The 23,364-nt window shown below is 42.8% G+C and overlaps 1 protein-coding gene across 2 annotated transcripts in view; it reads right to left on the bottom strand.

Annotated features, from left to right (window-relative positions):
* itpr3 (inositol 1,4,5-trisphosphate receptor, type 3) overlaps positions 1-23,364 on the bottom strand; it is a 109,284-nt gene that overhangs the window by 53,039 nt on the left and 32,881 nt on the right. For both annotated transcript variants that reach the window (XM_084070220.1, XM_084070221.1), the window contains exons 6-24: positions 23,323-23,364; positions 22,915-22,998; positions 21,917-22,063; positions 21,700-21,795; positions 21,469-21,510; positions 20,714-20,859; positions 17,968-18,067; positions 17,097-17,257; positions 15,117-15,258; positions 14,571-14,732; positions 13,504-13,676; positions 12,600-12,719; positions 10,112-10,193; positions 9,246-9,361; positions 8,857-9,108; positions 6,846-6,990; positions 5,031-5,178; positions 3,785-3,987; positions 2,890-3,010 (exon numbers count right to left, since the gene is read on the bottom strand). The exon at positions 23,323-23,364 is cut by the window's right edge and continues 57 nt beyond it. In XM_084070220.1, the coding sequence (XP_083926346.1) occupies positions 2,890-3,010; positions 3,785-3,987; positions 5,031-5,178; positions 6,846-6,990; positions 8,857-9,108; positions 9,246-9,361; positions 10,112-10,193; positions 12,600-12,719; positions 13,504-13,676; positions 14,571-14,732; positions 15,117-15,258; positions 17,097-17,257; positions 17,968-18,067; positions 20,714-20,859; positions 21,469-21,510; positions 21,700-21,795; positions 21,917-22,063; positions 22,915-22,998; positions 23,323-23,364 (2,482 nt within the window). The remainder of the gene's footprint in view (positions 1-2,889; positions 3,011-3,784; positions 3,988-5,030; positions 5,179-6,845; positions 6,991-8,856; positions 9,109-9,245; positions 9,362-10,111; positions 10,194-12,599; positions 12,720-13,503; positions 13,677-14,570; positions 14,733-15,116; positions 15,259-17,096; positions 17,258-17,967; positions 18,068-20,713; positions 20,860-21,468; positions 21,511-21,699; positions 21,796-21,916; positions 22,064-22,914; positions 22,999-23,322) is intronic.

The raw sequence follows: 23,364 nt of genomic DNA, 5'->3' as shown, positions 1-23,364 counted from the left end.
TTACTGTAAATCACTCTGGATTTAGAGCATCTGCTAAATGCCTAAATTGTGAATTGTAAATTGTAGGTCTGTTTTGCAAACCATACAGTATGGTACTGCACAGGCTTATGAAACATATTTTTTCACTTTATGGGAGAAATCTGAAGACAAAAGATAAAAAAGAGAAGTATGACTAAGTTACAGAAGTGGTACATTTTATCACCAACTTCATGTCTGGAAACAAAAGTCAGCCTCCACCGGAAGTCTCGAGACTTCCGGTGGGGCGCATTCAAGACAATCACGTTGCATAGTGTTCCATCACTATGAACGTCAGATCTCACAAAAACAAAAGAAAGAAAAAAACTATCAAAATATGCGATCTAGCGCAAGGCCTATTAGCACGCGTTTTTAGCTGTGGCGGACCCGGGATGGAGTTCTTTCTACTGTACCATTCATCCTACTGTAGGATATCATAACATCATAGAAAAGTTAAGAAAACTGTGGTCCAAAATTCCCCATCAATTACAGCGGCCCTCATATTTGTGATTAAAGAAATAATAATAATGATAAGTAGTGAAAGCTCATCTGTCAATCAAATAAATACAACAAAATAAATACAAATTAAAGGGCCCCAGCATGACAATCTATAGGGCAAGACCCCTATGGTATTTTTCACAAACCAGTATTGTACTGCACATGGCTGCACATATTTTGACACTACTTGCCTTTTTTTTTTACGTTATGGGAGGAAACTGATTACAAAAAGATAAAATAAGTGAGAAGTGAGTTACAGAAGTGGTCAATTTCATCATCAACTTTATGTTGAAATTTGTGGACCAGTAGATCCTATCTCACACTAGATATACTGTAAATAGTGCTAAATAGCAGTAAAAGTGGTTCACTGGCTGTGTGTGTGTGCGTGTGCGTGCGTGCGTGTGTGCGTGTGCGTGTGCACACACACACGTGCGTGTGTGCGTGTGTCCACTATGCAGAAACAAGAAGATACGTAGAAGGAGGCTTTGTTGGTACAGTATCAATAGTGCAGCAAATATTCAGATGGATTGAAATGGATTGTACATATTTGCGACAACACTAAAACTGCACACTAGAAACAAATGTATGTTTTCCACTGAAAAAAAGAATACATTCATATTCTTTTCATGATTATTATTGTATGATAAATGGACTGCATTTAAAGATTTGTTTTTGTCTGTCTGGCCATTCAAATGTGCATGCAGTGTAACCTGTGTAGCATGCAGTGTTAACCTGGGCGTTACGGGACGACAAAATAATGACATGGCACCGTCAGCACTCGCTATAGTATGAAACACTTTTAATATATAGCAGCAGAAGGAATTGGGCACATGTATGTGAATTGTGGTTTACAATATAGGACATTATTCGAGTCGAAAGTACACTCAAAAGTGTGGACTTGGTACTGCAGTAGTTCTGCTGACAGGCTTTTTAATGGGTTAAACTGTAAAAATGCTTAGGGCTTATCAATACATCATTATCATTCATTTTTGAAACTTCTATAAAGTATGTACTGGACTGGGTCTATATTGTTTAACTTCTCTGTACTTTTTGTGACATGACATTACCACACCCTCTTTTAATCCTATCCTATCCTATTATATATTAGGGAAACCTTGGTCAGTCAGTCAGTCAGTCTGTCTGTTCTGCATGTTTCTCCTCAGTGGGTTGAGCCATTGATCTGAACTTGCACACGGGCATTGGCCATTAGCATACGCAGACAGTGACGTGGCCCGTTTTTCACTTTCCCCAAATGTAAGCTGTTTATTCATGTTTTTGTGTAAACGCCGGAGATTCAGAGTTTGGGCTATAGGATTGTCATGGTTACAGCCCTACTATGGGATCTGTTGTCATGGTTACAGCGCCACGATCTCTATCTGCAGCCTACACTTGGCTTTTACACCCATGACGCCAGAAAACGCCAGGACAGACAGACGCTGGCTGCAAACTTATAAAGGACTTATTTTATGAGTGGGACGGCGCTTTAGATATCATCTCCATAGCACTAGCACGCAGACTGACACGTGCAATGATCAAATCCAGGTTGTGTTATTACTAGAATGTCGGAATAACCGCGTAAACAGCGTAAACTTCTCATGGTTGTGGGTGGCAACAATTCCACGTCGGGTCGTAGATGATCAGGTTGTCACACACACACACCACACTCCAACAGGATTAAATCACTGTCAAAAACTTAACTCTACATACCGAGTGCGTAACCCAAAAGTCTGCATCTAGTTTGTCTGCGCACATCGCGGTGTATGGACTATTACGTGTGGATTTTTTTGCGTAAAAATCTGTCTATAACTTTTTGAGATATCTTGCTAAAAGATGTCTGATACAGACAGACAGACAGACAGACAGACAGGTTAATGAACAAACAAACAGGAGCAAAAACATCAGCTCATTTGTACTCATCTGAGGGAACATAGGGTCTAATTTGGGATGGGGGGACATTGGGCTGAGGGAACATAGAGCTGAGGGAACATAGGGCTGAGGGAACATAGGCCTGAGGGAACTTGAGTACGCTCCCGTTGCACACAGGCTCTCTGAAATACGTAGCAAAAGTATTTTTTTCAGCTTACTCACGGCAAATTCCATACATGGATAAAACATTTACGGAGGGCTTTCACAAACACGTCGAAGATCAAGAAGGTTCCACTTCTCATAGGAATGAAACAACTGGACGGAATTACGGAAGTCACACTGTGGAAAGTAGCCGTTATATTGCAGTTTGGCTTTGATAATGTCATTCTTTATTTGTCCATTGATTGTTTTAAGGGCAGCTCAGTCCCAGCACCACATCTAACAAAATCCTCCTGTATGTGTGTGTGTGTGTGTGCGTGTGTGCGTGCATGCGTGCATACATGTGAGTACCTGCATGTTCCATGTTAGTGGTGGCGTCTGCATCGGCCATGGGATAAACATCGACAAACTCCTTCTTGAAGACGGACAGCAGGAAGGAGAGACGGTAGTCTAGACGCACGTTAAGAATGAACTGAAGGAGAGGAGAGGAGAGGAGAGGAGAGGAGAGGAGAGGAGAGGAGAGGAGAGGAGAGGAGAGGAGAGGAGAATTTGTACAGTAACTGATACAGTAACTACATTGTATTCAGTGTCTAAATATGCGCGATGAGACAGACAGATGTTTCTTTAAAACACAGAAAATTGATTTTCAGGTCAGGATCCCAATTTCATCCAATCAGGAGAGAGAGCTCGATACAGGATACAGGATACAGGATAAACAATGGCATTTGGGAGTGATGACACAAAAACAAAAAGCTTTCAATATTTTCATATAGGCCACTGATCCAGAAAAAGGTTGAGAACCACTCAGTTAGCAGCACTAGTTAACTAGTTAACCCATTGAGACCTGAAGCTGATTCTACATGTCTCCTAAATCCCAGCAGTATTCTGAAAAACGTATGTTTCTATATCAGTGGTGCTCAATCTTTTTCATGTCAAGGACCCCCAAAATTATATGTATTTGGCCGCGGACCCCCATCAAAATATTTTGTTCCAGGGACCCCCCAGAAGCAAAGATTTGAGCTAAAAATGTTTGCTTTAAAAATATATATATTCAAAGATTTGCACAAATTTTCACGATTTTTCAAAAATAGCAGATCTACAAGCTCGTAGCGCGGCACTCGGTGCCGCGCAATGAGCTTGTATATCTGCTATTTTTGAATAGCCCAAAGTGTAAAATAATGCTTTTTAGCTCAAATCTAAAAATGACACAGGTCCAGGTCTTAATGGGTTAAAGTGATCTATCTACCTGCAGTATCTCCAGTATCTTCAGCTTGGTGTCCATCACCGTCAGGTCCATGTTGTCTATGCTGTCCTTGCTGGCCCGGTGTCCGTCGTGCGTTAGCCCCGCCCCTCTGCTACCCGCACCGCCAAACATGGACTGCTTCCTGTTGAGCACCATGGTGGACATCATCTGACCCATCCCATGGATGGAGCGCTTCACGTTCTTCCCTAGAGAGAGAGAGAGAGAGAGAGAGAGAGAGAGAGAGAGAGAGAGAGAGAGAGAGAGAGGAGGGGGAGAGAGAGAGGGGGGGGAGGGGGAGAGAGAGAGAGAGAGTGACAGACAGGCATGTTTATTTCTTGCTTGCAATTAACCCATTCAATCCGGGAACGCATCTACAAATGTCTTCTAAATCCTAGTCTTCACCACGACGCGTTGTGAGCTTGCAGATTTGCTATTTTCAAAAATGTTAGTACTTTTACTTTTGGTACTTTAAGTACATTTTGATACCATTACCTGTGTACTTTTAATCAAGTAAACGTTGAATTCCTGACTTTTACTTGTAACAGAGTGCTTCTACATTGCAGTATTGATACTTTTACTTAAGTAAAACATTTGAGTACTTTGTCCAGCACTGCCCAATCGTCACAACACACAATCTTTCCATCACACTACATTTTTTTTCATATCCACTTTCTCTGTCCCAGCAACACACTCCTGTGAGATCTAGCACCAGTAAACACACAGTAGGACGCCCACTGAGGATACCCATTGGTGCACCAGTGGAGAGTGAGTTGGATTATCTTCCTAAATAGGCTCTATGCACAGCAGCCATATTATGAAGACATTCACAGGTGTTACCTGTTAATGAAGGCTCTGTTCCATTCTGGTCAAACAGAGTCAGGGTGCTGATGTTGTGCATGTTGGCCCACTGGGAACACTCTGTTACACCAGTGGGTCTAAAGTTGGGGTCCAGGGACCCTCATGGGCTTCCAAATGGCCCCTTACAGGTGTGTAACTCTGAGAGTGTACAAATGGAACCGAATGGACCCGTAAGGGTCCATTCGGTTCCATTTGTACACTCTCAGAGTTATGGGGGTCGTGGGAACCACTGTGCTACACTAAATGGAACAGAGCCTTCATTAGTATCATTGGTAACACCTGGGAAGGAAGTGATAATATGGCTGCTGTGCATAGAGCCTACTAAGCCTCTTTGGTTTATGTGTACAGCAGAGTCCTATGTACTAATATACAGGGTTAGGCACTACGGTACCAGCGCTGTCGTCGTGGAACATCAGAGCGGAGGACTGGGAGGTGTTGGGGATGCAGTCGATGATGCCCAGCAGAGTTCTGGTCAGTCTGAGCAGCTCAAAGAAGCTGTAGAACCCAAAATAGATCAGATGTCTGGCTAGACTCACCACCTGTGGAGAGAGAGAGGGGCGCACACACACGCGCACGCACACACACACACACACACACACACACACACACACACACACACACACACACACACACACACACACACACACACACACACACACACACACACACACACACACACACACACACACACACACACACACACAGGTAAGGATCAAACTTGATCAACGTGAGCGAAAGACGTCTCGGGTGGTCCGTTCCGCCCGGTGGCCATTGGGCTAACAAGGGTTCTTCCCCCTCCTTGGATGAATGCTTATTGGCCGCTCACACTCATGGACAATTGCAACTATCAGAGGCCTGCTTAACTCTTTGACTGCCAGAGTATTTTCATAATGTACTCACCCAGTGCCAAGCGATTTCGAGCGATTTTCGTTTTTAAGTAGTTTTAACGTTGTCATAAAAGTTTAGATCCATATTTATCTTGTTTCCGGAGCAGGAGTCTCTGACTATTGCTCCGGAAGCAAAACATTGCATCCGGAGCTAGTGTCCCCTTCGCTGCAGGCCGTTGGAAACACGCGTCTCCTCGGAAAAATGGCCAAAAAAAACAAGAACAGAGATACAGGTGAAAGAAAAAAAACTACAAACATGGAGTCGACGGCAACCGAATGACGCTAAATCCATTATTTCCGTGTCCGTTTGTGCTACAGTTTTACTGCTCCCTTCGGATTCAAGATCAGACCGTCACGGTCTATGAAACAACATTAAGTAAAAACTCGGGATTTCTCGTTCTGGCACTTAGGGCATTCAGAAAAAACTCGGGATAACTCGGGGCTTGGCACTGAGAGAGTTAAAAGGATAGTTCACCCAAAAAAAATATTTTCTTTTCTATCGATTAGTCACCCCATGGAGACTTGAATTAATGGATATTTCTTAGTTTTTTACGAATTCGTAAGCCAATAATTTGATGACCAGCGGACCGGTAGGCAGCGGTTCCGGTTGGAGATACAAAGGACACTCTTTGTGTCTCCTACCGGTCCTGCTGGTCATAAAATTACTGGCTTAGGAATGCGACAAAAACAAAGAAATATCCATTAATTCAAGTCTCCATGAGGTGATAGAAAAGAGAGTCATTTTGGGGGTGAACTATCCCTTTAAACCTGCTTTGACTACCGTTATCTGCTGCTAACATTTTTCACCACCAATAGAGATACAGGGATAGATAGAGTGAGTGATAGAGGTTAAGATAGACAGTTAGAGGGAGTGATAGAGGTAAACATAGAGGAAGCGACAGAGTAGAGGTAGAGATAGAGGGAGAGATAGAGGGATACATACAGTATAGTTAGAGTGAGAGATAGAGGGATGGATAGAGTTGCGGGCTGTGTCCTGAGTGTAACGTATGTTTTGACTTGTTTTCAATTATGAGTGAGATGTGTGTTTATGCTATGCTGGAAAACGCCAGCGAAGCGACGCTGAGTGACTACTATGTACCGCGCTTTCACGTCTGGTGATTTTATCTGTCCGCTGAGAGTTTGAATATTTTCCAGCAGTTTTCAACTGGGAAAAAAAAGCTTTGGTGGACACACAGCCTTAGAATGAGAGATAGAGGGGAAGAGAATATATAGAGGGATATTAAAGAGAGTAGACAGTAGTGACCTCATATATAGAGGTATATAAGAACCAGATGAGACAGTAGTGAGACAGTAGTGACCTCATAGGTGAGCTTGTTCTTCTCCTCGTTGTGGAAGGGCAGCTCATCGTTGAGGACGTTGTTGAGGTATTCCTCCATGAACGCCATGGTGTTGGAGAAACGGTTCTTCTTGTTGTCTCGACTGTCATCCATGTTGGAGTCGTAGCTGATGGAATAATACAAGAATTATTACACACATGAGAGCAACGTGCACTGATGTCAGACACAACATAAAACTCCAGCGGATAGAATGCAAGCTTCTAAGGGCCAGAAAAGCAGCTGAGAACAGGCAAGACACTGAGGAAACAACCAAGAAGCGACATGCCCAAAGCTGTCACATCAACATGCACTGATATCAGACACAACATAAAACTGGTGCTTCTATGAGGACGTTATTTTCCCCAAGGGGCGGGATCAAAAGAATGTCTCTGCACGCAATTGGTTAGACCAGGGGTCTTCAAAAGGGGTCCTCAGAGTTACTGCAGGGGGTCCGCCAAATCTTTGTGTGATATGATTTTTCTTTTTTACCTTAACCACTTGAACCCTAGCATCCCTTTTCTGAGGAGAACTCTAGCCAAAAATAGCAGATCTACAAGCTCACAACGCCTCGCGCTGCGAGGCGTTGTGAGCTTGTAGATTGGCTATTTTTGTCAAAGAGGTTTGGTGTAGAGGGAAAAAAGAGCAGACCAAGTAAACAAAAAAGTATAATCTGAAACACAATGTTATACAATATAGAGGGGGTCCCTGCTTCATCTCTCTCTCAGCTAGGGGGTGGCCTGAAAACGTTGAAGACCCCTGGGTTAGACCTACAACCAACTACCAATTACAGTCTCACCATATTTGAATATTTCACTATGTCACCCTAGACTTTGGAAAATAGCTGATCTACAAGCTCACAATGTGTCACATCGTGATGCATTGTGAGCTCGTAGATCAGCTATTTTCAAACGGTCGAAATACATATAGGGCTGAAGTGGTTAGTGTGTGTTTGTGATAATAATCCATTTTTCCAAGGGGCGGGGTCAAAAGAATGACTCTGCACGCAACCAACTACCAATTACAGTCTCCCATATTTGAATATTTGGTCACCCCAGACTTCAGGATCAGGAAATGGATTCACAACGGAGTGGGGCCAGACCCAAATCGCTGAGGGCAATTTTTGTTTTACACTGGCAGACTCGTCTGGTCCCAGGCTAGTGCAACATAGGTGTGAGGACTGCGTAGCGGCCAAAATATCTCTTGTATTAAGTTCCATACTCTTTGATAGTAATAGCAGTAGTTGTATTAGTATTATTAAATACGTCTTCCGTACTCTTTGATAAGAACAGTAATAGTATTAGTAGTATTATTAAAACTGCATGTTCTATACTCTTTAATATAGAGTATAGCAGTAGTAGTAATATTAATAGTAATACTAATATTATTAGTATTGCATTCCATACTCTTTGATAGTAATAGTAAAAGTAATAGCAGGGTTCCCACACATTTTTAACAATGAATTTTCAAAACTTTTCCAGAACTTTTCCAAAGTATTTTACCCCATTTCCAGGACTATAGAACTCATACAGTGCAATAATGAGACTCTTAAACCAGTGTGCCATCAATGCCCCAAGACAGACTCGAGCGAAGGTGTCACGTGACAAAAAGAACAGATCTACAAGCTAATAACGTATCAAGTAGCACTGCATTTTACCACATCTTACCCGTCTTTCACGTAATGTTAGACAAAAACAATGTACATCTCGTTGCTGTCGGGGAGAAACCTCTCATCTACAGTGTCACACAAAAGCATCAAAAGTAGCAGATCTACAAGCTCGACGCGTTTCGAGCTTGTAGATCTGCTACTTTTGCCATTTTAGAATTTTAATCCTGAAAACTAACCGTTTTGAACATTTTCCAAAACATTTGATTAATTCCAAACCTTTTCCAGGCTTGGAAAACTGTTTTTCTAATTTCAAAATATTCCAGGAATGTCATGACCGTGGGAACCCTGTAATAGTAATAGTAACTATTAGTAGTACATGTTCCGTACTCTTTGATCGTAATGGAGGACGGTATCTCGGTCCACAGCCGGGCGAACTTGACGGGCGTGACCAGCTCCTGGGGGTCTCTGTCCACGTGGGCGTGGAGCATCAGGCGGCAGAAGGACGCCCGCAGGTCAAACGGCAGCGTCTCGTCCATCATGCACAGGAAGATCAGCTCCACGTCCAGCTGCTTGGAGATCTCGTCAATGGCCAGGTACTGTCTGTCCAGGCACATCCTGGCATACAGCTTCAACTGGTACCTGCGGCACACAGTGGTGGATAAAGTACTCGCATGTTTGTTGTTGTGTGTGTGTGTGTGTGTGTGTGTGTGTGTGTGTGTGTGTGTGTGTGTGTGTGTGTGTGTGTGTGTGTGTGTGTGTGTGTGTGTATTAAATACCTGTAATAGGTCAGTACGTTCTCATCGTGGGCGTTTCCCTGTCTGGCCTCCTGGGCCAGCATTCTGATGCTTTTCTCACGTTTCTCATTCGCCTTATCTGTCCACACCAACCACACCTGCACACACACGCACACACACACACACACACGCACGCACACGCGCGCACACACACAGTTACTGTCAGTGTCCACACCTATTCCACAATCTCTAAATAACAGAGTCTAGAACTACACATCCCGGAAGCCGAGAAGGAAGCTGTCATCGGTTCGTCATTTCCTTTCACGAAAATATATGATTGAATTCCCATTTCTGATCAGCAGCAAGCTATATAATGCTTTGACTAATTTGATTAATACTGCTAAATTACAATTTATGTAATGTATACTACATTAGTTCCACTGATCCAAGCCGCAAAACACAATCGGTTGATTGAGCAGTGTTGATTTTGTCGACTAAAACTATGACGAAAAATGTCCGTCGACTACCTTTTTTCACTGACGAAAACTAAATAAAAACTAAGCCATGATGACTAAAACTAAGACTAAATATATTGACAGTTTCGTCAACAAATACAAACTAGATGTAAATGTTAGAAAATGACTAGTGGAGAAGAGATCCAGTAGAACTAAAACACAAGTCATTTTATGTTTGGTTGCGCTCGGGTGTTGCACTCTGAAAATAGCAGATCTGCTATTTTCAGCATGCAACCAAGTGTAAAATCAGGCATTACGACGCCATCAGCATAAAATGATATGGTGAACATAGTGTCACCAGTTCAAGTCCCAGTGACAGGCTTTCAGATATGATCTCCAAACCTTCAAATCACTATGACAGACAGACAGACAGACAGACAGACAGACAGACACCTCATCTTCCTCTCCATAGTCGTCCATGTTGAGGTATTCTCCCTGAGTCCCACCAGGGGGCGCTTCTTTGGGGACACGGCGCCTGGAGACACACACACACACACACACACACACACACACACACACACACACACACACACACACACACACACACACACACACACACACACACACACACACACACACACACACACACACACACACACACACACACACACAGTTATAATTACAGTTTACTTCCTATCCATCTATCTACTCACTGTATCTATCTATCTACGTGTATACTGTATGTCTCTGTCTGTCTGTCTGTCTGTCTGTCTGTCTGTCTGTCTGTCTGTCTGTCTGTCTGTCTGTCTGTCTGTCTGCCTGCCTGCCTGTCTGTCTGTATGTCTGTTTTCCTGCCTATCTATGTATTTCTCTATCTAACGTGTAGGAAAATGGAACAATATCTACTTCATATAATGTACACTTTTCATAATACCTGTATATAGTGTATACAGTCAGTGAATGGTGGGTGTGTGTGTGTGAGACAATAGCTGTGGTGTGTGTGTGTGGTACCAGTGAATGTCCACTCCCCACTCAGACCTGCTCAGACATGTTTCTATGTGTGCGGTTTCTCTTCACGACAGTTCAAAGCAAGGCAGTGGCCACCAGTGGTGGAAAAAGTACTCAAATGTTTTACTTCAGTAAAAGTATCAATACTGCAATGTAGGAGATACGCTGTTACAAGTCCGGAATTCAAAATTTGCTTGAGTAAAAGTACAAATTGGTTGGTATCAAAAAATTAAAGTATTGGTATCAAAATATACTTAAAGTACAAAAGTAGTTGAAAAATCAATAAAAACAATTCAATAATAAAGTACAAAAGTAAAAGTACCCATTGTGCAGAATGGCCCATTTCACAAGTTTTCAAATGTGTAAAATGCATACAAATCTTTTGAAAATAGCCGATCTACAAGCTCACAATGCGTCGCATCACGACGCATTGTGAGCTTGTAGATCGGCTATTTTCAAATGGCCCGAAATGTTTATAGGGCTGAAGTGGTTAATGTATTATTTGTAATAATAATCCAAATCTACAAAGTAACTAGTAAATAATGTTTTAAAATAATTGTAGTGGAGTAAAAGCACAATATTTGCCTCTGAGATGTAGCGGAGTAGATTAAAAGTACCGAAAATTTGAAATACTCCAGTAAAGTCAAAAAATACCTCAAAATTGTACTTAAGTACAGTACTTGAGTAAATGTACTTAGTTACTTTACACCACTGGTGGCCACGGGGCAGATCTGTCCTGCTGATTGGACATTGTTCAGCGCCTATAGAACCCCCCCAGACGGGGCTCTGGCTCTGGTTGGTTCGGACATGCCCACCCGGCCCGCACGTGTAGGACAAGAACTTCAAGCAGCTGGGGTGTGGTTTGCATCTGTCTCTGACTCGCCTCGTCTCTTTGTATTCTGATCCTCAAACTTGTCTGGCCTCAATAGGACTTGTCAGGCCTTCCAGTGGTGGAAAAAGTACTCAAATTCTTTAATAAAGTAAAAGTATCAATACTGCAATGTAGAAATACATTGCTACAAGTAAAAGTCTGGAGTTAATGTATGTTTTGTAATAACAATCTAAATCTACAAAGTAAAAAGTAAAAGTACTGCAAATTGGAAATACTCCAGTAAAGTAAAAATACCTCAAATTGTTACTTAAGTACAATACTTGAGTAAATGTACTTTCCACCACTGCCCCTTTCCCTGATTTCTGATTCCAAGAACCCCCTTTACAAGACGACAACATTTTGCTTAGATCAAAGATTCCCACTTGATTTTAGAGTGTAGATTGGGGTCCCTGAGATGAAAAAAATGCATCAAATGGGGGTCCATGAAATGAAAAAGATTGAGAACCACTGTTCTGATAGATATACTGTAAGTACATGTGCAAAAGGGACTGGGAGAATTTAGGGGGGGGGCTGTGAAGGAAACAGGGCTGTATTGCTTCTGTCCTGCAGAAATATTAAACTCTTTTAAGTAATCTGGCTTTCTTAGGACAATGAGTGAATAGCAGTTTTTACACTAATCTATGTCCATACTCAGTCTTAATCATACTAAGGGGAGCTCGGGTGGCTCAGTGGTAAAGTGCCTGCCCACCACCGCAGTCTGGAGGTTGGAATCCACCGCGGTGTATCTGGCTTTGTCCATAATAAGACTCGCTATATGAACACAATTGGCCCGTGTTCGGGGAGGGAAGCCGGGCGGGGAGGTTGATATTTGTCATTGCACATATTCTCTACGTCCTCCCGGTGGGGGCTCCTAACTGGCAGGTGAGCCAGTAGGATACAACAGCAGGGATAAAAGTGAGGAATGTTGTGGGGAGGAATATTGGCTTAATGACTAAATTGGGGAGAAAAAGGGGTAAACTACTTGGCTACTCTTAAAAGGGCCCAAGGGGTGAGGGTGTCTTGGTTCTTGGGGTTAGGGTTAGGGTTCATGTATGTTCATACTCAGTCTTAATGAGGATGTCTTGGTTCTTGGGGTCCAGGACACATTTACAGATGAGCTCCTGGGTGACGGGAATCGCAACGTTGTTGGATACACACAGATCGGACAGGTAGTCCAGGAACCTGGTGACGCACACACACACACACGGACACGGACACACAGACACACACACGGACACAGACACGGACACACACGGACACACACGGACACACACGGACACACATGGACACACAAAAAAGTCATCAACCGTCTGAAACATTGTGCACAAATGTTATCATCATGTAATGTCTCTCCCCTTCTCTCTATTCTGTCTGTCTGTCTGTCTCTCTTCATCTTTGTTTTGATCGGTACATTTTTATTGTTGCTGCACCAAATGCTATGAGCTTGTAGATCGTGACAATGTGTGCAAATCTTATATACACTTTTTTTTTTTAAGCGAACAATTGTAACTCAAATCTTTGCTTCTGGGGATTCTACAATTATATGTATTTGGCCGCGGACCCCTCCATCTCAAAATATTTTGTTCCAGGGACCCCCACCAGAAGCAAAGATTTTAGTTAAGAAAAAATATACAAATATATATGTACTGAAAGATTTGCACCAATGTTCACGATTAAAAACAAATTAGCAGATATACAAGCTCATAGCGCAGCACATCGAGCTAGTAGATCAGCTATTTTTGGATAGCCAAAGAAATCTGAAAATGACACAGATGCGTTCCCGGTCTTAAAGGGTTAATCCCCCCACTATGTGAACTTGGGAGGTATGCAATTTCTACGCATCAGATGAGGTGAACTCTATGAAGATGAACTCTGGAAAAAAAAAGAAAACCTGGGTTTTCTATCGCCCGGTTTACCTGGGTTCTCTGTCCCCGTTTTTTACCTGGGTTCTCTGTCCCCCGTTTACCTGGGTTCTCTGTTCCTGCGGACCAGGCTGACGAAGGTCTCCACCTCCGTCTTGGTGATGTGTTTCTCCAGCAGCTTCCTGTTGTTGTGCAGCAGAGCGGTGATGGTGTCTTCAGCCAGGATGTCATAACCGATCTGACTCTGCATCACGCCAAACTGCTTGGCTATGTGTTCCTGGAGACACACAGACAGACAGAACACAGGTTGAGGACTCAGTTGTCTTGCTCAAGGACACTTTGACACTCAGTGTTGCAGGGATTGAAAAAAAACTAAAAAGTTAGAGAACAAAGAAAGAAAACAACACAAATTTGTAATTAACTATCCAATTCATAATTTCTAATGTTTCCCCTTTTAAACACTTTCATAAACTGAAACATTGTTGTACAACTCTTCAACTCCTTGCTTTGAGAGTTCCATAACTTTATACTTGTAACAGAAATACACATTTGTTTTAATGTTTTCCGAGCAAACAGATGTTTAAAATCATATCTTCCTCTGTGGTCCTCATCCTCTGAACTAAACTCAAATAACTTCTGTTTTTTCGTTTTGTACACAACCAATAATGTTCCTAGTTCAACTAAATCCATCATTTTAATCTGTTTTTTGATGTCATCTCATCTGGTATTTGAGGTCAGCTCGTCTGGTTTTTGAGGTTATTATTAAAGCCCGACCAAAGTCAGATTTATTTGTCTGATGCTGGTCCCGAGTTTGGATAGTCCTAGACCACTGATTAGGAATGTTTTGGCCCATATTTTGCCAAAAAGTGCTAAATCAGTTCTAATCAATTTGGAGAACTTAGATTTGATTCAAGTTTTGAAAAAATTGCAGATCCTCAAGTTCACAACACAGCACAATGAGACATGTTGTGAGCTCGTAGATCTGCTGTTTTTGAAAATCTTGAAATGTTTCGCTAATGACATGCCCAAAATAGAGACACCAAATTGAAAGTGGTGACAAATCAGGACACATGGGGTGCATAATGGCCGATACCAACGTAATCAAAAAAGTCAAATGAGGGCCGATATATTCATCTGACTCTAGTACCAGTTTTTTTTGCAGTAATCTCACCTGGTTTTTGCGGTAGTCCTCCTGGGAGTGGCGTAGCACCCGGTAACAGAGGCGGAGCATGTACTGATAGGGGGCGTTCTTCTGGTCTGACAGCTCCTCCAATCGCAGCAGAGGCCCCTCCCCTGCCTTGTCCTTAAAAGGAGCCTTCAGGATGCCAAAGATCTGACATTGGACCAAAAGAAGAACCATCACATCAAGGTCTGGGATGTTGAAGGGCGGTGAGGCGAGCGGTCCCATGAAATTCTCGCGCTAGTGCTCGTTTGTGCACACGCCCGAGGTGGCAAGAGCTGGATTGTGGTAATTTTTTTTCTTTTTTAATGCATTTGAAAACTTGTGAAACAGGACATTCTGCATAATGACTACTTTCTACTTTTGTTACTTTAAATACATTTTGATACCAATACTTTTGTACTTTTACTCAAGTAATTTTTTTATTCCGGACTTTTACTTGTAACATAGTATTTCTTCATTGCAATATTGATAGTTTTACTTAAGTAAAACATTTGAGTTATTTTTCCACCACTGTGGTTTTGAAGGTTCACCCACCTGCTTGAGGATGTTCTGCTCCCTCATGAGTTTCTGTCTCTCTCTGTTGGCTTTGGACATGGTCACGTCCAGGACGGGCTGTCCACTGTTCACAACGTCAGCTACGAAAAACACCACGTCCTCCAACAGCTTGATGGCAAACCTGAAACACAAGAAACAACAAGTTTATCACTGTTGTTGTAATGTTTTCTCATTCAGAAGGGAGGACTAGTGCTGACTAATTTTGTTTATTGTCACTGGGCTTCACACTTTAGATTTGATACTGAATAGGCTCTATTCACAGCAGCCATATTATGAAGACATTCACAGGTGTTACCAATGATACTAATTAAGGCTCTGTTCCATTCTGGTCAAACAGAGTCAGGGTGCTGATATTGTGCATGTTGGCTCACTGGAAACACTCCCAAATGGCCCTTTACGGGTCCATTTGGTTCCATTTGTACACTCTCACAGTTATGGGGGTCGTGAAAATTGAAAAATCTGAGAACTACTGTGCTACAGTACACTAAATGGAACAGAGCCTTCATTAGTATCACTGGTAACACCTGTGAAGGAAGTGATAATATGGATGCTGTGCATAGAGCCTATCAAGCTCACAAGCTGACACCGACTTAATCTGAAATAAAAAAGTAAAACATGTAAAGTCCCTCTTCTATTTGTATAATCTACTATTATTATTCTGAATGTTAAAATCAGAATAATAATGTATTGTCATCATACCAAGGTACAATGAAAAGATGTTAACATGTTTTGATTTCAGATTTGGACAAAATATCTGTGGAACAGTTAATATAGGGTAGAATGTTATTATAGAACAGACAGTACGTCCGGGTCAGTGGTATAAACTAGTGAAATTGTGACCATAATGTCACTAGTTCAATTCCCAGAACAGGCTGTGAGACATGGCGCCTGGACACGCACATTTGAAATATTTATTTATGTCCACATAAACAGAAGTACAAGAATGTACAAAGGACATAAACACTGCCAGTGCGGTCAGATAATGGGAAAACAGCCAGTTACAAAGTGCATATAAGGCAGAACATTGTTGTTACATACAATAATGTTGACATACTTGTCAAACACAGCAGACAACAATCATGGATAAAGCAAACAACGCCTCCACCAAATTGAGCAGCTTCCTATGATAGCTGATATTGAGCGGTACCTTGCTAACTGTTTGGCCCTCCTTTCGGAGAGGCCGGCCATTTGAAGGCCCCTCACAACCAACTTGTGCACGTGCCCTAGGCCAGTGGTTCTCAACCTTTTCAGGCCGTGACCCCCCAAAATAATTATATTAGAACTGGGGACCCCCAAAAATATTCATATTAGAACTAGGGACCCCCCACCCTGATAAGCACTTGGAATTGTAGGAGACGAGGCATTACATTTTCTTTGACTGGGTTCCACAGTATGGTGAAAATAGCAGATCTATGTGAGCTTGTAGATTGGCTATTTTCACAATTTGGCCACTTTTTGACCAGTTTGTATATGGTTGGAATTTAAAAGGTCTTAAAAGTCCTTAAGTTGTCACTCTACTGTCATCTGGGGACCCCCCCAAAATCATGTGGGGACCCCCCTGAGGGTCCCTTGCCACATGTTGAGAACCACTTCCCTAGGCTACCAAAGAACAGAAGTTTACACCTGTAGCCTAGCTGTGAGATGGTCTGCTCTAGCTGTTGATATTTTAGCCCTTTGGTTAGGAAGGCTTCCTCTAAGCTGTAATCAAAAGTACAGCCGACCTCGAAGAATGAACACCTTCCTATGGTTTTCATTAAGCCATTAAGACCGTGAACGTATATGTGTGTCCCATTTATCGTTAGGCTATTCAAAAATAGCAGAATAGAATGTTAATACTAGTCATTAAGGTACTAATATAGACTGAAGTAATTAAAGCGGGTCATGTTTGCATGTTTGGAATTGTAACAGCTGAAATCAATAATATATCACACACACACACACACACACACACACACAGACCTGCGGTCGTTGGGGCTGATGAAGCCCTGGGTGAACTGCTCCACCACGGTGCACAGCATGGCGCTGGCATCGTTGGCAAAGTCCAGGTCTCTGATCTCCATCACTGGCACTGAGACGATGGCAAACGCCTCCTTATCCTCCTTAGTAGGACATGTCCCCAACTGCACGGGCGCGCGCACACACACACACACACACACACACACACACACACTTTTTTTCACTGACAAAAACTAAATAAAAACTAAGCCATGATGACTAAAACTAAGATTAATATATTGACAATTTCATCAACAAATAAAAACTAGACTAAAATGTTAATGGTCTAGTGGAGAAGAGATCCAGTAGAACTAAAAGACAACTCATTTTATGTTTGGTTGCGCTCAGGTGTTGCGCTGTGAAAATAGCAGATCTTGGGAGCTTGTAAATCTGGCTATTTTCAGCATGCAACCAAGTGTAAAATCAGCCATTACGACGCCATTAAGGCACCGCCAAAATACATTGTAGTCGACTAAATAAACTGTAGATCGATCGACTATAATCTTATGATATTTAGTCGACTAAAACTAGACTAACAGTAAAACTTTTCAGATGACTAAATATGACTAAAACTACATGGAATTTGATTCAAAAGACTATGACTAAAACTAAAATTTGCTGTCAAAATCAACACAGCAGTACAGAGCCGACCCCGGTCAAATGTATTACATATAAATAGACCGACGGGTTGGCTCTCATTCAGTCTAGTGTCCCAGGAAGGAAGGTTTCTTTATTTGTCCTTCCTACATGTGTACAGTACTCACACACACTCACACAAACGTTTTTATTACTATGCTTGTGACGGCAATGAAAATATACGAAAATAGCCACTAACCATGAGTCGGATGGGTCTCTCCTCCTCGATGTCTATGGGAACGTTGGTGCTCTGTATCCACGTGTTGGTGCAAAGATGTCTCAGCCGCACGTACGAGTTCCTGATGGAGAGACCAAAGGCAACAATAACTGGCAACTCAAAATTTTGAATAAAATATATAATAGAGAGAGAGAGAACAAAAAATAATACACATGGTACGCCACCAATAGGGCTTCATGCAATATCCTGGGGTCAGTATTTAAAATGTAGTGTCTGGCCCTCTTCCATCCATCTCTCACAGAACAATTATTTTAATTTGGGGAGCATATGCGACCAAAACATCTTGGCTCCTGTGTACTTTTTTTAGCGGTGCCAACCGCTCTAAGCTTGACTTTGTCCGTATGTCCGTCCGTGGAAGCACGGGATGAGCACGGGATTTCAAACAGCTATAACTCCAGTTTGCAGCATGCCACCAAGTCCAAATATGGTATGTGGACTTAGACCACCAATAGGGACGCGCATGAATTGCTGAAGTTATCAAAGAGGGGTCCAGGGACCCCCAAGCACGGGATGAGCACGGGATTTAAAACAGCTATAACTCCAGTTTGCAGCATGCCACAAAGTCCAAATATGGTATGTGGACTTAGACCAGCAGCAGCGTAACACTATTACACTATTACTCTGGCAGTTAAAGAGTTAACGCTTCCTATAGGGGGGGTCCAAATGGATCCTTACAGGTCTGTAACTCTGAGAGTGTACAAACGCAGGCACCGGAATTGTCAATTCAATTCAATACAATTCAAACTTTATACCAGAAACACAGGGGGTCCAGAGAGTACATACAAATCGTCAACATCACACAACAAATGAAACAACAAATACAAAATAAAAATGTATAAATAGAGGCTGATTCTCCAGTGTTTACGCAGCCTGGACGAGTACCTGAGACAGCTCTTCCCAGGATTGACTATATCCTCAATAAGACTTTTCCTGGACTCATCCAGGCGAGACATGAATCCATACATATGCCTGCCTTAAGTGCCTTAAGAGAGCCTCACAAGTGTGGATTCCACATGTTACAAACAAGTGACTGGCACTATGCCATCTAGGGACCTTAAGTAGTATCCTCAGGGCATCATTGTAGGCCACTTTAAGCCTCTGCATGCTACCTTTCTTGTACGTGCACCACAGGAAAGCTGTATACATGGGAGTGCAGAATGCTTTAACCCATTGAGACCTGAAGCCGATTCTACATGTCTCTTAAATCCCAACAGTTTTCTGAAAAAGGTATGTTTCTATATCAGTGGTGCTCAAACTTTTTCATGTCAAGGACCCCCAAAAGCAAAGATTTGAGTTAAAATGTTCGCTTTAAAAATATATATATTCAAAGATTTGCACACATTTTCACAAATTTTCAAAAATAGCAGATCTACAAGCTCGTAGCGCGGCACTCGGTGCCGCGCTATGAGCTTGTACATCTGCTATTTTTGAATAGCCCAAAGTGTAAAATAATGCTTTTTAGCTCAAATCTAAAAATGACACAGTTCCAGGTATTAATGGGTTAAAAAGAGCACTTGACAGGACCTGAACACATGCTGAACCTGCGAAGCAGCATATTACCCTGGCCATAAAGTATGCGGCACTGCCTAGAGATATCATCTCTATCATCATGGAGAGATTGTCGGTAAAAATGTGGCCAAGGTACTTGATTTCCTGGCACACAGATAGACAGACGACTGAGTGAAAGGTTGGGAAGGCCAACTTCTTGTCCTCATGGCTTCTCACTATCATGACACTACTCTTTTTTGCATTATAAATTATGTCATGATCATTGCCATAATTTGAGCATACTTTCAATAGCTGCTGTTACCCTCCACTGTATGGACTGAACAACAAGGTCATCAGCATACAGCATCCATGTAAACATTGAATAAAACAGGAGACAAATTCCCCCCTTGACGAACACCATTGCTAACAGAAAAATGGGCAGATGTACAGTAACATTACCCCATTTAACCTGCATTTTCTGATTTGCGTAATTGTGATAGCAGACCGGAAGTCCACATACCAGCTCTGACAGTGTGATAAACCGGTTCCAGAAACGGTTCTAAAATGTGATGGAACCGATTACGGTTCCTCAACGTTGGACCCGGTTCCTCCGGTTCCAGATCCCAACCCCTAGTTGTAACAAACCTTGGAACGAAGGTATTTTGTTCCATACATATTCAAAGATTTGCACAAATGTTCACGATTTTTCAAAAATAGCAGATATACAAGCTCATGTATATCTATGAGCTTGTAGCTATTTTTTATTGGCCAAAGAAATCTAAAATGACACAGATGCGTTCCCAGATTGAGAGGGTGGCTATATGGGGTGGAAGTAGGCTCTATGCACAGCAGCCATATTATCACTTCCTTCACAGGTGTTACCAATGATACTAATGAAGGCTCTGTTCCATTTAGTGTAGCACAGTGGTTTCCACGACCCCCATAACTCTGAGAGTGTACAAATGGAACCAAATGATTTGGTTCCATTTGTACACTCTCAGAGTTACACACCTGTAAGGGGCCATTTGGAAGCCCATGACCCCAACTGTAGACCCGCTGGTGTAACAGAGTGTTTCCAGTGAGCCAACATGCACAATATCAGCACCCTGACCTGACTCTGTTTGACCAGAATGGAACAGAGCCTTCATTAGTATCATTGGTAACACCTGTGAATGTCTTCATAATATGGCTGCTGTGAATAGAGCCTGTTGTAACAAACCTTGGAACGAAGGAGTCGGTCTTCTGCAGGGTGGTGGGGTCCAGTTCAAACAGAGAGGCGATGTCGCTCCCATGAGGCACCGCCACCAGCTTGTACTTGATCCGCTCGCCATGGCTACGCTTGTTGTTACGGCTACCGGCGTCCATCTAGAAAGACATCATGGTCTTAGTGAGGAGAATTAACTTATGAATCAAAATCTATTTAATTGATTTTAAGTAATCAATTAAAGCTGCACTCTGTAGCTTTCACGTTCTACCCCGGATTCGAACTCGGGTCTCGTGCACAAGTGCTGATTTTCTTTTTACCACCAAGCTAGTAGAGCCTGCCCTGCTTGCTCCACTTGTCAACCAGTCGTGTAAACCAGTGGTTCTCAACCTTTTCAGGCTGCGACCCCCAAAAAGAATCATATTTGAACTGGGGACCCCCCACCCAGACAAGCACTTGGAATTGTAGGAGTTGAGGCATTATTTAGTTTGACTCGGTTCCGCAGATAAATATTGTGAAAATAGCAGGTCTACAAGGCGTTGTGAGCTTGTAGATCTGCTATTTTCACAATGTTTTGTTATTTTTGTTCTTTTTTTTAGGTACAATTAAAAAAAAATCACTGTCATCTGGGGACCCCCCCAAAATCATGTGGCGACCCCCCTGGGGGTCCCGACCCTAAGGTTGAGGACAATTGGTGTAAACAAACAAAAGTTACATAGTACAGCTTTAAGTTGATTAGTTTGATCAACTGTTTGAGCAGTCTGACTCACTGATGCATTGAGATCCACTTCTCCCTTATATACCGGGTTCTCCTACGACAAGAACACAACAAAACAAAACAACAATGACAGAACAGCAAACAATGACAGCTGTTAGAATCCGTCAAACACAAAAATTCAAATATTTGCAATCCCTCTATCTCTCCATCTGTCATCAATCCATCCATCTTCCATCGTCCACCCCTCCCTCCCTCCCTCCCTCCAAGTGGTTGTCATGGTTACCTCAGCAGCCAGGTAGTATCCGGTAGCCAGGTGCTTGAACCGGTACAGGCTGTTCCAATGCCCCGCCCCCCCGCGACACGGGTCGTGATGGACAACCTGAAGGGCCAATCAAGCACAGGGAGATCTCAGCACGTGGACAACACTGGACAGAGAAGATGTGTGTGCGTGCGTGCGCGCGCCCGCGTGCGTGCGTGCGTGTGCGTGTGCGTGTTCGTACCTCCACCTCCCAGAGTGCATTGCTACTGGTGGCTGACGTAGCAGACTGTCTCAGTGTGGTTCGGAGGAACACATGGATCCTGCTCTTATACTCGTCACATGTCAGGAACTTCTCCTGTTCAGCATGAAACAACCTCACTACATCTCCCTACAGAGAGAGAGGGAGAGAGAGGGAGAGAGAGAGAGAGAAAGTAAGTCAACAAGTCATTTATAAAGCACCTTTCAAAACCTAGTTACTGTGCCCTCACCCCCTAGTGGTTCTCAACATCTTCAGGCCGCGAAACCCGCCAAAATAATCAAATTTGAACTGGGGACCCCCCACTCTGATAAGCACTTGGAATTGTAGAAGTTGAGGCATTACATTTAGTTTGACTCGGTTCCACAGATAAATATTGTGAAAATAGCAGATCTACAAGCTCACAATGCCTCCCAACGCAAATATTTTGCTTATGTCATTTGACATTTTGACCAATGTTTGACCAGTTTTTATAGTAGTTTTGTTGATTAATTTTGATGCAGTAATGGTCTTTTTTCCCTTTTTGTTGAGGTCATAAAAGTCCTTAAATTGTCATCTGGGGAGCCCCCCAAAAATCATGTGGTTGAGAACCACTGCCCTACATGACACTGTGGCAGTGCAACAGACTGTTATTACACCTACATTGCGAGAAGGAGCGCATTAGGAGATCTTTTCTGCCTGCTGCAGTAAGACTGTACAACAACCTCCTCTGGTTGGCTTGATCAGGCTGACTAGGATGGAGGGGATGTGTGAATTCAAGCCACTTGGTAATGTTTGGTCTGTCTTTCTATACTGTAGGGGTGAACATTGCTCTTTTTTTATCAGAAATTTTCTGCACGTCAGGGGCGGACAGGGCATTTTGCGGCCATTTGGCGTACCGGGCAAATGCCCGGTGGGCCGCTGGGCCAGTGGGCCGCTAGCGACGATAAAGTATATTAAGTATATACATTGTTTGAATAGTAACTAATAAACTCCTCACTCACTCCTTTCAGGACCTCCTCTCTGTGGTCACTGAACATCATAAACAGGTTGATTTTCCAGCTGGTGTTGCAGTTCACCGAATTCACCTGCAGAGGGACACCCACGCGCGAGCACGTGCACACACGCATACGCGCATACGCACACACACACACACACACACACACACACACACACACACACACACACACACACACACACACACACACACACACACACACACACACACACACACACACACACACACACACACACACACACACACACACACACACACACACACACACACACCGTGGTTCACAGGTCAGAAGAAGCAGAATTATTATTATCATCATCATCATGACACCCATGTGAGTGTGCGTGTGCGTGTGAGTGTGCGTGTGCGTGTGCGTGTGCGTGTGTGTCTCTCTCACCTCTTTACATCCAGGGTGGTCAGTCAGTTCATAGTTAGATGC

The sequence above is a fragment of the Gymnoscopelus microlampas genome, assembly GCF_963454915.1.
Source record: "Gymnoscopelus microlampas genome assembly, chromosome: 10".
Classification (NCBI taxonomy): domain Eukaryota; kingdom Metazoa; phylum Chordata; class Actinopteri; order Myctophiformes; family Myctophidae; genus Gymnoscopelus; species Gymnoscopelus microlampas.
Note: the sequence above shows the minus strand (reverse complement) of the source record. Positions and strands in the feature narration are given on the sequence as shown.